Source organism: Salmo salar, chromosome ssa01 (assembly GCF_905237065.1).
Source record: "Salmo salar chromosome ssa01, Ssal_v3.1, whole genome shotgun sequence".
NCBI classification, from domain to species: domain Eukaryota; kingdom Metazoa; phylum Chordata; class Actinopteri; order Salmoniformes; family Salmonidae; genus Salmo; species Salmo salar.
This window is the reverse complement of record NC_059442.1, coordinates 823,763-841,006: the sequence shown is the minus strand read 5'-3', so window position 1 is coordinate 841,006 and position 17,244 is coordinate 823,763. Positions and strand designations below refer to the sequence as shown.

Below are 17,244 nucleotides of genomic sequence, written 5' to 3'. Positions count from 1 at the left end.
ATTGATAAGGGGAGAGAGCCATGGATTAGTGATGGAGGGGGGTCCAGGTCAGGTCAGGCATTGATAAGGGGAGAGAGTCATGGATTAGTGATGGAGGGGGGTCCAGGTCAGGCATTGATAAGGGGAGAGAGCCATGGATTAGTGATGGAGGGGGTCCAGGTCAGGCATTGATAAGGGGAGAGAGCCATGGATTAGTGATGGAGGGGGGGTCCAGGTCAGGCATTGATAAGGGGAGAGAGCCATGGATTAGTGATGGAGGGGGGTCCAGGTCAGGCATTGATAAGGGGAGAGAACCATGGATTAGTGATGGAGGGGGTCCAGGTCAGGCATTGATAAGGGGAGAGAGCCATGGATTAGTGATGGAGGGGGTCCAGGTCAGGCATTGATAAGGGGAGAGAGCCATGGATTAGTGATGGAGGGGGGTCCAGGTCAGGTCAGGCATTGATAAGGGGAGAGAGCCATGGATTAGTGATGGAGGGGGTCCAGGTCAGGCATTGATAAGGGGAGAGAGTCATGGATTAGTGATGGAGGGGGGTCCAGGTCAGGTCAGGCATTGATAAGGGGAGAGAGCCATGGATTAGTGATGGAGGGGGTCCAGGTCAGGCATTGATAAGGGGAGAGAGCCATGGATTAGTGATGGAGGGGGGTCCAGGTCAGGCATTGATAAGGGGAGAGAACCATGGATTAGTGATGGAGGGGGTCCAGGTCAGGCATTGATAAGGGGAGAGAGCCATGGATTAGTGATGGAGGGGGGTCCAGGTCAGGTCAGGCATTGATAAGGGGAGAGAGCCATGGATTAGTGATGGAGGGGGGGTCCAGGTCAGGCATTGATAAGGGGAGAGAGCCATGGATTAGTGTTTGAGGGGGTCCAGGTCAGGCATTGATAAGGGGAAAGAGCCATGGATTAGTGATGGAGGGGGGGGTCCAGGTCAGGTCAGGCATTTATAAGGGGAGAGAGTCATGGATTAGTGATGGAGGGGGGTCCAGGTCAGGCATTGATAAGGGGAGAGAGCCATGGATTAGTGATGGAGGGGGGTCCAGGTCAGGCATTGATAAGGGGAGAGAGCCATGGATTAGTGATGGAGGGGGGGTCCAGGTCAGGCATTGATAAGAGGAGAGAGTCATGGATTAGTGATGGAGGGGGGGTCCAGGTCAGGCATTGATAAGGGGAGAGAGTCATGGATTAGTGATGGAGGGGGGTCCAGGTCAGGCATTGATAAGGGGAGAGAGTCATGGATTAGTGATGGAGGGGGTCCAGGTCAGGCATTGATAAGGGGAGAGAGCCATGGATTAGTGATGGAGGGGGGGTCCAGGTCAGGCATTGATAAGGGAGAGAGTCATGGATTAGTGATGGAGGGGGGTCCAGGTCAGGCATTGATAAGGGGAGAGAGCCATGGATTAGTGATGGAGGGGGGTCCAGGTCAGGCATTGATAAGGGGAGAGAGTCATGGATTAGTGATGGAGGGGGTCCAGGTCAGGCATTGATAAGGGGAGAGAGCCATGGATTAGTGATGGAGGGGGGTCCAGGTCAGGCATTGATAAGGGGAGAGAGCCATGGATTAGTGATGGAGGGGGGGTCCAGGTCAGGCATTGATAAGGGGAGAGAGCCATGGATTAGTGATGGAGGGGGGTCCAGGTCAGGTCAGGCATTGATAAGGGGAGAGAGTCATGGATTAGTGATGGAGGGGGTCCAGGTCAGGTCAGGCATTGATAAGGGGAGAGAGCCATGGATTAGTGATGGAGGGGGGTCCAGGTCAGGTCAGGCATTGATAAGGGGAGAGAGTCATGGATTAGTGATGGAGGGGGGTCCAGGTCAGGTCAGGCATTGATAAGGGGAGAGAGTCATGGATTAGTGATGGAGGGGGGTCCAGGTCAGGCATTGATAAGGGGAGAGAGTCATGGATTAGTGATGGAGGGGGGTCCAGGTCAGGCATTGATAAGGGGAGGAACCATGGATTAGTGATGGAGGGGGGGTCCAGGTCAGGCATTGATAAGGGGAGAGAGTCATGGATTAGTGATGGAGGGGGTCCAGGTCAGGCATTGATAAGGGGAGAGAGTCATGGATTAGTGATGGAGGGGGTCCAGGTCAGGCATTGATAAGGGGAGAGAGCCATGGATTAGTGATGGAGGGGGGGTCCAGGTCAGGTCAGGCATTGATAAGGGGAGAGAGCCATGGATTAGTGATGGAGGGGGTCCAGGTCAGGCATTGATAAGGGGAGAGAGCCATGGATTAGTGATGGAGGGGGGTCCAGGTCAGGTCAGGCATTGATAAGGGGAGAGAGTCATGGATTAGTGATGGAGGGGGGGTCCAGGTCAGGCATTTATAAGGGGAGAGACCCATGGATTAGTGATGGAGGGGGGGTCCAGGTCAGGCATTGATAAGGGAGAGAGCCATGGATTAGTGATGGAGGGGGGGGTCCAGGTCAGGCATTGATAAGGGGAGAGAGCCATGGATTAGTGATGGAGGGGGTCCAGGTCAGGCATTGATAAGGGGAGAGAGTCATGGATTAGTGATGGAGGGGGTCCAGGTCAGGCATTGATAAGGGGAGAGAGCCATGGATTAGTGATGGAGGGGGTCCAGGTCAGGTCAGGCATTGATAAGGGGAGAGAGTCATGGATTAGTGATGGAGGGGGGGTCCAGGTCAGGCATTGATAAGGGGAGAGAGTCATGGATTAGTGATGGAGGGGGGGTCCAGGTCAGGCATTGATAAGGGGAGAGAGTCATGGATTAGTGATGGAGGGGGGTCCAGGTCAGGTCAGGCATTGATAAGGGGAGAGAGCCATGGATTAGTGATGGAGGGGGGTCCAGGTCAGGCATTGATAAGGGGAGAGAGTCATGGATTAGTGATGGAGGGGGGTCCAGGTCAGGCATTGATAAGGGGAGAGAGCCATGGATTAGTGATGGAGGGGGGGTCCAGGTCAGGCATTGATAAGGGGAGAGAGCCATGGATTAGTGATGGAGGGGGGTCCAGGTCAGGTATTGATAAGGGGAGAGAGCCATGGATTAGTGATGAAGGGGGGGTCCAGGTCAGGTCAGGCATTGATAAGGGGAGAGAGTCATGGATTAGTGATGGAGGGGGGTCCAGGTCAGGCATTGATAAGGGGAGAGAGCCATGGATTAGTGATGGAGGGGGGTCCAGGTCAGGTCAGGCATTGATAAGGGGAGAGAGCCATGGATTAGTGATGGAGGGGGTCCAGGTCAGGCATTGATAAGGGGAGAGAGTCATGGATTAGTGATGGAGGGGGTCCAGGTCAGGCATTGATAAGGGGAGAGAACCATGGATTAGTGATGGAGGGGGTCCAGGTCAGGCATTGATAAGGGGAGAGAGCCATGGATTAGTGATGGAGGGGGGTCCAGGTCAGGCATTGATAAGGGGAGAGAGCCATGGATTAGTGATGGAGGGGGTCCAGGTCAGGTCAGGCATTGATAAGGGGAGAGAGTCATGGATTAGTGATGGAGGGGGGTCCAGGTCAGGCATTGATAAGGGGAGAGAGCCATGGATTAGTGATGGAGGGGGTCCAGGTCAGGCATTGATAAGGGGAGAGAGCCATGGATTAGTGATGGAGGGGGGGTCCAGGTCAGGTCAGGCATTGATAAGGGGAGAGAGTCATGGATTAGTGATGGAGGGGGGGTCCAGGTCAGGTCAGGCATTGATAAGGGGAGAGAGTCATGGATTAGTGATGGAGGGGGGTCCACATCAGGTCAGGCAGTGATAAGGGGAGAGAGCCATGGATTAGTGATGGAGGGGGGTCCAGGTCAGGCATTGATAAGGGGAGAGAGCCATGGATTAGTGATGGAGGGGGGTCCAGGTCAGGCATTGATAAGGGGAGAGAGCCATGGATTAGTGATGGAGGGGGGTCCAGGTCAGGCATTGATAAGGGGAGAGAGTCATGGATTAGTGATGGAGGGGGGTCCAGGTCAGGCATTGATAAGGGGAGAGAGCCATGGATTAGTGATGGAGGGGGTCCAGGTCAGGCATTGATAAGGGGAGAGAGTCATGGATTAGTGATGGAGGGGGGTCCAGGTCAGGTCAGGCATTGATAAGGGGAGAGAGCCATGGATTAGTGATGGAGGGGGGGTCCAGGTCAGGCATTGATAAGGGAGAGAGCCATGGATTAGTGATGGAGGGGGTCCAGGTCAGGTCAGGCATTGATAAGGGGAGAGAGCCATGGATTAGTGATGGAGGGGGTCCAGGTCAGGCATTGATAAGGGGAGAGAGCCATGGATTAGTGATGGAGGGGGGGTCCAGGTCAGGTCAGGCATTGATAAGGGGAGAGAGTCATGGATTAGTGATGGAGGGGGGGTCCAGGTCAGGTCAGGCATTGATAAGGGGAGAGAGTCATGGATTAGTGATGGAGGGGGGGTCCACATCAGGTCAGGCATTGATAAGGGGAGAGAGCCATGGATTAGTGATGGAGGGGGGGTCCAGGTCAGGCATTGATAAGGAGAGAGAGCCATGGATTAGTGATGGAGGGGGGGTCCAGGTCAGGCATTGATAAGGGGAGAGAGCCATGGATTAGTGATGGAGGGGGGGTCCAGGTCAGGCATTGATAAGGGGAGAGAGTCATGGATTAGTGATGGAGGGGGGGTCCAGGTCAGGCATTGATAAGGGGAGAGAGCCATGGATTAGTGATGGAGGGGGTCCAGGTCAGGCATTGATAAGGGGAGAGAGTCATGGATTAGTGATGGATGGGGGGTCCAGGTCAGGCATTGATAAGGGGAGAGAGTCATGGATTAGTGATGGAGGGGGTCCAGGTCAGGCATTGATAAGGGGAGAGAGTCATGGATTAGTGATGGAGGGGGGGTCCAGGTCAGGTCAGGCAGTGATAAGGGGAGAGAGTCATGGATTAGTGATGGAGGGGGGGTCCAGGTCAGGTCAGGCATTGATAAGGAGAGAGAGCCATGGATTAGTGATGGAGGGGGGTCCAGGTCAGGCATTGATAAGGGGAGAGAACCATGGATTAGTGATGGAGGGGGGGTCCAGGTCAGGCATTGATAAGGGGAGAGAGCCATGGATTAGTGATGGAGGGGGGTCCAGGTCAGGTATTGATAAGGGGAGTGAACCATGGATTAGTGATGGAGGGGGTCCAGGTCAGGTCAGGCATTGATAAGGGGAGAGAGCCATGGATTAGTGATGGAGGGGGGTCCAGGTCAGGCATTGATAAGGGGAGAGAGTCATGGATTAGTGATGGAGGGGGGTCCAGGTCAGGTCAGGCATTGATAAGGGGAGAGAGCCATGGATTAGTGATGGAGGGGGGGGTCCAGGTCAGGCATTGATAAGGGGAGAGAGCCATGGATTAGTGATGGAGGGGGGGGTCCAGGTCAGGCATTGATAAGGGGAGAGAGTCATGGATTAGTGATGGAGGGGGGGTCCAGGTCAGGTCAGGCATTGATAAGGGGAGAGAGCCATGGATTAGTGATGGAGGGGGTCCAGGTCAGGCATTGATAAGGGGAGAGAGCCATGGATTAGTGATGGAGGGGGTCCAGGTCAGGCATTGATAAGGGGAGAGAGCCATGGATTAGTGATGGAGGGGGGGTCCAGGTCAGGCATTGATAAGGGGAGAGAGCCATGGATTAATGATGGAGGGGGGTCCAAGTTAGGCATTGATAAGGGGAGAGAGCCATGGATTAATGATGGAGGGGGGTCCAAGTCAGGCATTGATAAGGGGAGAGAGTCATGGATTAGTGATGGAGGGGGTCCAGGTCAGGTCAGGCATTGATAAGGGGAGAGAACCATGGATTAGTGATGGAGGGGGTCCAGGTCAGGCATTGATAAGGAGAGAGAGCCATGGATTAGTGATGGAGGGGGTCCAGGTCAGGTCAGGCATTGATAAGGGGAGAGAGCCATGGATTAGTGATGGAGGGGGGTCCAGGTCAGGCATTGATAAGGGGAGAGAGCCATGGATTAGTGATGGAGGGGGTCCAGGTCAGGTCAGGCATTGATAAGGGGAGAGAACCATGGATTAGTGATGGAGGGGGGGTCCAGGTCATGCATTGATAAGGGGAGAGAGCCATGGATTAGTGATGGAGGGGGGGTCCAGGTCAGGCATTGATAAGGGGAGAGAGTCATGGATTAGTGATGGAGGGGGTCCAGGTCAGGTCAGGCATTGATAAGGGGAGAGAGCCATGGATTAGTGATGGAGGGGGTCCAGGTCAGGCATTGATAAGGGGAGAGAGCCATGGATTAGTGATGGAGGGGGTCCAGGTCAGGCATTGATAAGGGGAGAGAGTCATGGATTAGTGATGGAGGGGGGGTTCAGGTCAGGTCAGGCATTGATAAGGGGAGAGAGCCATGGATTAGTGATGGAGGGGGGGTCCAGGTCAGGCATTGATAAGGGGAGAGAGCTATGGATTAGTGATGGAGGGGGGGTCCAGGTCAGGCATTGATAAGGGGAGAGAGCTATGGATTAGTGATGGAGGGGGGGTCCAGGTCAGGCATTGATAAGGGGAGAGAACCATGGATTAGTGATGGAGGGGGGGTCCAGGTCAGGCATTGATAAGGGGAGAGAGCCATGGATTAGTGATGGAGGGGGGTCCAGGTCAGGTATTGATAAGGGGAGAGAGTCATGGATTAGTGATGGAGGGGGGGTCCAGGTCAGGCATTGATAAGAGGAGAGAGTCATGGATTAGTGATGGAGGGGGGGTCCAGGTCAGGCATTGATAAGGGGAGAGAGCCATGGATTAGTGATGGAGGGGGGGTCCAGGTCAGGTCAGGCATTGATAAGGGGAGAGAGCCATGGATTAGTGATGGAGGGGGTCCAGGTCAGGCATTGATAAGGGGAGAGAACCATGGATTAGTGATGGAGGGGGGGTCCAGGTCAGGTCAGGCATTGATAAGGGGAGAGAGCCATGGATTAGTGATGGAGGGGGGGTCCAGGTCAGGTCAGGCATTGATAAGGGGAGAGAGTCATGGATTAGTGATGGAGGGGGGTCCAGGTCAGGCATTGATAAGGGGAGAGAGCCATGGATTAGTGATGGAGGGGGTCCAGGTCAGGCATTGATAAGGGGAAAGAACCATGGATTAGTGATGGAGGGGGGTCCAGGTCAGGTCAGGCATTTATAAGGGGAGAGAGTCATGGATTAGTGATGGAGGGGGGGTCCAGGTCAGGCATTGATAAGGGGAGAGAGTCATGGATTAGTGATGGAGGGGGGGTCCAGGTCAGGCATTTATAAGGGGAGAGAGTCATGGATTAGTGATGGAGGGGGGGTCCAGGTCAGGTCAGGCATTGATAAGGGGAGAGAACCATGGATTAGTGATGGAGGGGGTCCAGGTCAGGTCAGGCATTGATAAGGGGAGAGAGCCATGGATTAGTGATGGAGGGGGTCCAGGTCAGGCATTGATAAGGGGAGTGAACCATGGATTAGTGATGGAGGGGGTCCAGGTCAGGCATTGATAAGGGGCGAGAGCCATGGATTAGTGATGGAGGGGGGGTCCAGGTCAGGCATTGATAAGGGGAGAGAGTCATGGATTAGTGATGGAGGGGGGGTCCAGGTCAGGCATTGATAAGGGGAGAGAGCCATGGATTAGTGATGGAGGGGGGTCCACGTCAGGTCAGGCAGTGATAAGGGGAGAGAGCCCTGGATTAGTGATGGAGGGGGGTCCAGGTCAGGCATTGATAAGGGGAGTGAACCATGGATTAGTGATGGAGGGGGGTCCAGGTCAGGCATTGATAAGGGAGAGAGTCATGGATTAGTGATGGAGGGGGGTCCAGGTCAGGCATTGATAAGGGGAGAGAGCCATGGATTAGTGATGGAGGGGGGGTCCACGTCAGGTCAGGCATTGATAAGGGGAGAGAGCCCTGGATTAGTGATGGAGGGGGTCCAGGTCAGGCATTGATAAGGGGAGAGAGCCATGGATTAGTGATGGAGGGGGGTCCAGGTCAGGCATTGATAAGGAGAGAGAGCCATGGATTAGTGATGGAGGGGGTCCAGGTCAGGCATTGATAAGGGGAGAGAGTCATGGATTAGTGATGGAGGGGGTCCAGGTCAGGCATTGATAAGGGGAGAGAGCCATGGATTAGTGATGGAGGGGGGGTCCAGGTCAGGTCAGGCATTGATAAGGGGAGAGAGCCATGGATTAGTGATGGAGGGGGTCCAGGTCAGGCATTGATAAGGGGAGAGAGCCATGGATTAGTGATGGAGGGGGTCCAGGTCAGGTTACGGGAGAAAGAAAAGTTTATGATCCGTATCACTTAGTTTCCTGCCTAACAGTAAAGATAGAATGTTTGTACAGATGTGTAGTAGGAGACTCAGCCTAGGAGGAAGGGTTAAATATCAGTGCTTGTGTGAAAATGTTTCTCTTAATGCAGCTGTTTTGATCCTCTGGAAAGAATTAAACTTGTTTAAGTTTTCGTAATATCCGGTGAGTTTTATACTCTGAAAATTAGAACCTAACATAACGCGCCGGGTTGTGACAAAAACTCATTATTATGTTTAATAAATGTAGTGTGTGTGTGGCAGGCTTACAATGATGGCAAAAAAACAATATTTGAGAGTGCGCTGACCCTGGTGCTAGAGGGGGTACAGCTGGAGGTTGAATGTTTGAAGGGGTACGGGACTATAAAAAGTTTGGGAACCACTGCTCTTGGGCATCGGTGTCTAAATGGAATTTGTATTTGTGGTCCAGGCGACTGGACCTTTTTTGGAACACCATTATTTTTGACTTACTGAGATTTACTGTCAGGGCCCAGGTCTGTACAATCTGTACAGAAGATCTAAGTGCTGCTGTAGGCCCTCCTTGGTTGGGGACAGAAGCACCGCCGGGTACTACAGACCAAAGTTTCCTAAAAAAAAAAAAATGTAGGCACTGAGCAAATTTCAGGTCTGCTGAGCGCAAACTTGAACAAATTCTGTGTCTTCTTGTGCGCGTTTACTGTGAACACTGAGGCTGTACCTGCTTTAAGTTACAGTTTTACTGTGAACACTGAGGCTGATACCTGCTTTAAGTTACAGTTTTACTGTGAACACTGAGGCTGTACCCGCTTTAAGTTACAGTTTTACTGTGAACACTGAGGCTGTACCTGCTTTAAGTTACAGTTTTACTGTGAACACTGAGGCTGTACCCGCTTTAAGTTACAGTTTTACTGTGAACACTGAGGCTGTACCTGCTTTAAGTTATAGTTTTACTGGGAACACTGAGGCTGTACCTGCTTTAAGTTACAGTTTTACTGTGAACACTGAGGCTGTACCTGCTTTAAGTTATAGTTTTACTGTGAACACTGAGGCTGTACCCGCTTTAAGTTACAGTTTTACTGTTAACACTGAGGCTTTATTTATGGAAGAAATAATTTTTTTTATTCCTTTACTCAGTGTGGGGTGTCCCATCGTTCCAATCTTGAGACCGGTTGTAACATGTTTTTCCCCCCAGACCTATTGACCTCTCCTGTCCCTCCCAGGGACCTATTGACCTCTCCTGTCCCTCCCAGGGGACCTATTGACCTCTCCTGTCCCTCCCAGGGGACCTATTGACCTCTTCTGTCCCTCCCAGGGGACCTATTGACCTCTCCTGCCTCTCCCAGGGGACCTATTGACCTCTCCTGTCCCTCCCAGGGGACCTATTGACCTCTCCTGTCCCTCCCAGGGGACCTATTGACCTCTCCTGCCCCTCCCAGGGGACCTATTGACCTCTCCTGTCCCTCCCAGGGGACCTATTGACCTCTCCTGCCCCTCCCAGGGGAGCTATTGACCTCTCCTGTCCCTCCCAGGGGACCCATTGACCTCTCCTGTCCCTCCCAGGGGACCTATTGACCTCTCCTGTCCCTCCCAGGGGACCTATTGACCTCTCCTGTCCCTCCCAGGGGACCTATTGACCTCTCCTGTCCCTCCCAGGGGACCTATTGACCTCTCCTGTCCCTCCCAGGGGACCTATTGACCTCTCCTGTCCCTACCAGGGGACCTATTGACCTCTCTTGCCTCTCCCAGGGGACCTATTGACCTCTCCTGTCCCTCCCAGGGGACCTATTGACCTCTCCTGTCCCTCCCAGGGGACCTATTGACCTCTCCTGTCCCTCCCAGGGGACCTATTGACCTCTCCTGTCCCTCCCAGGGGACCTATTGACCTCTCCTGTCCCTCCCAGGGGACCTATTGACCTCTCCTGCCTCTCCCAGGGGACCTATTGACCTCTCCTGTCCCTCCCAGGGGACCTATTGACCTCTCCTGTCCCTCCCAGGGGACCTATTGACCTCTCCTGTCCCTCCCAGGGGACCTATTGACCTCTCCTGCCCCTCCCAGGGGACCTATTGACCTCTCCTGTCCCTCCCCAGGGGACCTATTGACCTCTCCTGTCCCTCCCAGGGGACCTATTGACCTCTCCTGTCCCTCCCAGGGGACCTATTGACCTCTCCTGTCCCTCCCAGGGGACCTATTGACCTCTCCTGTCCCTCCCAGGGGACCTATTGACCTCTCCTGTCCCCTCCCAGGGGACCTATTGACCTCTCCTGCCCCTCCCAGGGGACCTATTGACCTCTCCTGTCCCTCCCAGGGGACCTATTGACCTCTCCTGTCCCTCCCAGGGGACCTATTGACCTCTCCTGCCTCTCCCAGGGGACCTATTGACCTCTCCTGTCCCTCCCAGGGGACCTATTGACCTCTCCTGTCCCTCCCAGGGGACCTATTGACCTCTCCTGCCCCTCCCAGGGGACCTATTGACCTCTCCTGTCCCTCCCAGGGGACCTATTGACCTCTCCTGCCCCTCCCAGGGGACCTATTGACCTCTCCTGTCCCTCCCAGGGGACCTATTGACCTCTCCTGTCCCTCCCAGGGGACCTATTGACCTCTCCTGTCCCTCCCAGGGGACCTATTGACCTCTCCTGTCCCTGCCCCTACAGGTCGGAAAGATGAAGACCTCAAGATGGTGGCAGCAATGTTCAGTCATCAGCTTCCTGTTAGCTGTGTGGCTTCCTGCCTGGATCATGGCCCAGACAACGCGCCCTACCCAGGGCACCACCTCCCCCAAACCCCAGAACGACCGGCTGCAGTTTCGTCTGGTGGGGTACCCCCGGAAGCACAACGAGGGGCGCATCGAGGTCTTCTACAAGGGAGAGTGGGGGACCATCTGTGACGACGACTTCTCTCTGTCCAACGCCAACGTCCTCTGTCGCCAGCTGGGCTTCGTCTCCGCTACGGGGTGGACACATAGTGCCAAGTACGGCAAGGGACTAGGTGAGGGACCTACTGCAAAATGGCATTTATTATTATGTTCTGTTTATATATTATTATTTAATATGTTCTGATTATATATTATTATTATATAATATGTTCTGTTTATATATTATTATTTAATATGTTCTGATTATATATTATTATTATATAATATGTTCTGTTTATATATTATTATTTAATATGTTCTGTTTATATATTATTATTTAATATGTTCTGTTTATATATTATTATTTAATATGTTCTGTTTATATATTATTATTTAATATGTTCTGATTATATATTATTATTATATAATATGTTCTGATTATATATTATTATTTAATATGTTCTGTTTATATATTATTATTTAATATGTTCTGTTTATATATTATTATTTAATATGTTCTGTTTATATGTTATTATTTAATATGTTCTGATTATACATTATTATTTATGTTCTATGTCAGAGCATGGCGTCATGTTGAAGACGTTTTAAACGTTTCCTGTTGAAAAGTGATGAAGAGTAAAAAAAATGTGTTTTCCGCAAGTGTTTTTTTTAGACAACTGCAAACTTGAAGGAGCAGGGCATTCAAGGTGTTGGTCTGATGGAAACTCCTTGATGTCGCCAGCCTCCATCTTGCTTGAGGAACAATAGAGAACTAACGAGGAAGCCCCTCCCCCACCCACTTGTGCCATGTCATGAGGATACCTGGACCACCTATTGAGATGTACCTTTAGTTCAGTATATCAGGTGTTAAATCAGGTGAAAAGGAGAGTGGAGCGCCACTGTACAGTGGTTACGACTAGTGACTGTCTGTCTACTCTCTATGCAGGGAAGATCTGGCTGGATAATGTTCAGTGTAACGGAGGGGAGAAGAGCATTGAGCTGTGTAAATCTCGAGGTTGGGGCAACAGTGACTGCACACACGATGAGGACGCTGGAGTCGTCTGCAAGGACGAGAGGCTTCCTGGTTTTGTCGACTCCAACATCATCGACGTAAGGCACTAATTGTATTGTCATGCGCAGAAGGTGGGTTGGGGTGAATCCCAGTCAATTCGGGAAGTACATTGAAACCCTAATTCTATTCAATGCTTTTGAATTAGGAACATTTTGAATTGGAATTGCTTTATCCATAGGTCTCTGGTCAAAAGTAGTGCACTATATAGGGATTAGGATGCTATTTGGGATGTTTCCAGTGACTAGGCCTACTGATTAATATAACACTGTGTTCTTGGTGGACTAATATGAGCCTATAAGTAGACTGATATAGTAAACATTTAACACCCGAGCACAGCTCCACATGTAACTGGGAGAGACATATACAGTGAGGGGGGGAAAAGTATTTGATCCCCTGCTGATTTTGACAAAGAAATGATCAGTCTATAATTTTAATAGTAGGTTTATTTGAACAGTGAGAGACAGAATAACAACAACAAAAATCCAGAAAAACGCATGTCAAAAATTGTATAAAATTATTTGCATTTTAATGAGGGAAATAAGTATTTGACCCCCTCTGCAAAACATGACTTAGTACTTGGTGGCAAAACCCTTGTTGGCAATCACAGAGGTCAGACTTTATAGATTACTATGGTAACCAGAGACATACTGACAGACATATAGATTACTATGGTAACCAGAGACATACTGACAGACATATAGATTACTATGGTAACCAGAGACATACTGACAGACATATAGATTACTATGGTAACCAGAGACATACTGACAGACATATAGATTACTATGGTAACCAGAGACATACTGACAGACATATAGATTACTATGATAACCAGAGACATACTGACAGACATGTAGATTACTATGGTAACCAGAGATAAACTTCCTGCTGCTCCACATCTATATCTGCTTCCCAAATGGCACCCCATTCCCTATGTCAGGGTTCATAGACTCTACATAGGGTACAGTCTGGCATGGTTCATAGACTCTACATAGGGTACAGTCTGGCAGGGTTCATAGACTCTACATAGGGTACAGTCTGTCAGGGATCATGGACTCTACATAGGGTATAGTCTGTCAGGGATCATGGACTACATAGGGTACAGTCTGTCAGGGTTCATTGGGTACAGTCTGTCAGGGTTCATAGACTCTACATAGGGTACAGTCTGTCAGGGTTCATTGACTACATAGGGTACAGTCTGTCAGGGATCATGGACTCTACATAGGGTACAGTCTGTCAGGGTTCATAGACTACATAGGGTACAGTCTGAACATGACAGGGACTAGGCCTGTAGGATTATACAACATTCAGTCTGCTGTCTGTCTGTAGTAAACACTACATTACATACTATAGTAAATAGTACATGCTACAGTACATTTATTTATTTAACTAGGCAAGTCAGTTAAGAACACATTTTTATTTACAATGACGGCTTACCCCGGGCAAACCCTAACCCAGACGATGCTGGGCCAATTGGGAGTCCCATAGGGCGATGCACAATCACGGACGGTTGTGACACAGCCTGGAATCGAACCAGGGTCTGTAGTGACGCCTCTTGCACTGAGATGCATTACCTTAGACCGCTGCTCCACTCGGGAGCACATAAATGCTACAGTACATACTACTGTTCCTAGTCGGCTGGAGAGGCTTGTGTTCCTGGAGAGATAACCTCCTGGAGGTTTTAACTCCAACCCTGTTCCTGGAGAGATACCCTCCTGGAGGTTTTAACTCTGACCCTGTTCCTGGAGAGATACCCCTCCTGTAGGTTTTAACTCCAACCCTGTTCCTGGAGAGATACCCTCCTGTAGGTTTACACTCCAACCCTGTTCCTGGAGAGATACCCCTCCTGTAGGTTTTAACTCCAACCCTGTTCCTGGAGAGATACCCCTCCTGTAGGTTTTAACTCCAACCCTGTTCCTGGAGAGATACCCCTCCTGTAGGTTTACACTCCAACCCTGTTCCTGGAGAGATACCCCTCCTGTAGGTTTTCAATAGATTAGGGTTGGAGAGCCCTATACTACAGTTTACAATTACACTCTCATAGACCGTTCACTATGTTATAACATGGCCGTGTCATAAGCTAACCGCTAGTGAGTGATTGTCCAACACACATAGGTGCCAGACTACTAGCCTTTTCCCGTTTCCTTTTTCCTCTCTCCCTCCCCCTGATTGGACGGTCAGAGCTCTCTAAACAAGAGCTTTCATAAGGGTTGAAGTTTATGTTTTCTTTTACACCGAATCCCTCCCCTTCCTCCTTACCTCCAGCCCCTCTCCTTCCTCCTGCTCCTCCAGCTCCTCTCCTTCCTCCTGCTCCTCCAGCTCCTCCAGCTCCTCCCCTTCCTCCTGCACCTCCAGCTCCTCCCCTTCCGCCTGCTCCTCCCCTTCCTCCTGCTCCTCCAGCTCCTCCCCTTCCTCCTTACCTCCAGCCCCTCTCCTTCCTCCTGCTCCTCCAGCTCCTCTCCTTCCTCCTGCTCCTCCAGCTCCTCCCCTTCCTCCAGCTCCTCCCCTTCCTCCTGCACCTCCAGCTCCTCCCCTTCCGCCTGCTCCTCCCCTTCCTCCTGCTCCTCCAGCTCCTCCCCTTCCTCCTGCTCCTCCCCTTCCTCCTGCTCCTCCAGCTCCTCCCCTTCCTCCTGCTCCTCCCCTTCCTCCTGCTCCTCCAGCTCCTCCCCTTCCTCCTGCTCCTCCAGCTCCTCCCCTTCCTCCTGCTCTTCCAGCTCCTCCCCTTCCTCCTGCTCCTCCAGCTCCTCCGCTTCCTCCTGCTCCTCCAGCTCCTCCCCTTCCTCCTGCTCCTCCAGCTCCTCCCCTTCCTCCTGCTCCAATTTGGCGAACAGACATTAAACCAGGATTTCAGCCTTCTCCTCTTCCACCCACTCACTCTGATCTGAGTCAAAGCAACACAGCCTGGGATTGAAGAGCCCAGTCAAAACCAGTTACTATTACTGCCTTCAATAACGACCAGTTACTATTACTGCCTTTAGTCAACCAGTTACTATTACTGCCTTCAATAACGACCAGTTACTATTACTGCCTTCAATAACGACCAGTTACTATTACTGCCTTTAATAACGACCAGTTACTATTACTGCCTTTAGTCGACCAGTTACTATTACTGCCTTTAGTCAACCAGTTACTATTACTGCCTTTAGTCAACCAGTTACTATTACTGCCTTTAATAACGACCAGTTACTATTACTGCCTTTAGTCAACCAGTTACTATTACTGCCTTTAATAACGACCAGTTACTATTACTGCCTTCAATAACGACCAGTTACTATTACTGCCTTTAATAACAACCAGTTACTATTACTGCCTTTAGTCAACCAGTTACTATTACTGCCTTTATTCAACCAGTTACTATTACTGACTTTAATAACAACCAGTTACTATTACTGCCTTTATTCAACCAGTTACTATTACTGACTTTAATAACAACCAGTTACTATTACTGCCTTTAGTCAACCAGTTACTATTACTGCCTTTAGTCAACCAGTTACTATTACTGCCTTCAATAACGACCAGTTACTATTACTGTCTTTAGTCAACCAGTTACTATTACTGCCTTTAGTCAGCCAGTTACTATTACTGCCTTTAGTCAGCCAGTTACTATTACTGCCTTTAGTCAACCAGTTACTATTACTGCCTTTAATAACAACCAGTTACTATTACTGCCTTTAGTACAACCAGTTACTATTACTGTCTTTAGTCAACCAGTTACTATTACTGCCTTTAGTACAACCAGTTACTATTACTGCCTTTAGTCAACCAGTTACTATTACTGCCTTTAATAACAACCAGTTACTATTACTGCCTTTAATAACAACCAGTTACTATTACTGCCTTTAATAACAACCAGTTACTATTACTGCCTTTAATAACAACCAGTTACTATGACTGCCTTTAGTCAACCAGTTACTATGACTGCCTTTAGTCAACCAGTTACTATTACTGCCTTTAGTCAACCAGTTACTATTACTGCCTTTAGTCAACCAGTTACTATTACTGCCTTTAGTCAACCAGTTACTATTACTGCCTTTAGTCAACCAGTTACTATTACTGCCTTCAATAACGACCAGTTACTATTACTGCCTTTAATAACAACCAGTTACTATTACTGCCTTTAATAACAACCAGTTACTATTACTGCCTTTAATAACAACCAGTTACTATTACTGTCTTTAGTCAACCAGTTACTATTACTGCCTTTAATAACAACCAGTTACTATTACTGCCTTTAGTCAACCAGTTACTATTACTGCCTTTATTAACAACCAGTTACTATTACTGCCTTTAATAACAACCAGTTACTATTACTGCCTTTAATAACAACCAGTTACTATTGCTGTCTTTAATAACAACCAGTTACTATTACTGCCTTTAGTCAACCAGTTACTATTACTGCCTTTAATAACAACCAGTTACTATTACTGCCTTTAGTCAACCAGTTACTATTACTGCCTTTAATAACAACCAGTTACTATTACTGCCTTTAGTCAATCAGTTACTATTACTGCCTTTAATAACAACCAGTTACTATTACTGCCTTTAGTCAACCAGTTACTATTACTGCCTTTAGTCAACCAGTTACTATTACTGCCTTTAATAACAACCAGTTACTATTACTGCCTTTAATAACAACCAGTTACTATTACTGCCTTTAATAACAACCAGTTACTATTACTGTCTTTAATAACAACCAGTTACTATGACTGCCTTTAGTCAACCAGTTACTATGACTGCCTTTAGTCAACCAGTTACTATTACTGCCTTTAGTCAACCAGTTACTATTACTGCCTTTAGTCAACCAGTTACTATTACTGCCTTTAGTCAACCAGTTACTATTACTGCCTTTAGTCAACCAGTTACTATTACTGCCTTCAATAACGACCAGTTACTATTACTGCCTTTAATAACAACCAGTTACTATTACTGCCTTTAATAACAACCAGTTACTATTACTGCCTTTAATAACAACCAGTTACTATTACTGCCTTTAATAACGACCAGTTACTATTACTGCCTTTAGTCAACCAGTTACTATTACTGCCTTTAGTCAACCAGTTACTATTACTGCCTTTAATAACAACCAGTTACTATTACTGCCTTTAGTCAACCAGTTACTATTACTGCCTTCAATAACTACCAGT

General features: G+C 49.4%; 1 protein-coding gene across 2 annotated transcripts in view; it reads left to right on the top strand.

Annotated features, from left to right (window-relative positions):
* The window catches only part of LOC106593885 (lysyl oxidase homolog 3B), a 139,947-nt gene that overhangs the window by 27,307 nt on the left and 95,396 nt on the right, over nt 1-17,244 (top strand). For both annotated transcript variants that reach the window (XM_045704320.1, XM_045704305.1), the window contains exons 2-3: nt 10,829-11,162; nt 11,975-12,138. In XM_045704320.1, the coding sequence (XP_045560276.1) occupies nt 10,838-11,162; nt 11,975-12,138 (489 nt within the window). In that variant the 5' untranslated portion in view covers nt 10,829-10,837. The remainder of the gene's footprint in view (nt 1-10,828; nt 11,163-11,974; nt 12,139-17,244) is intronic.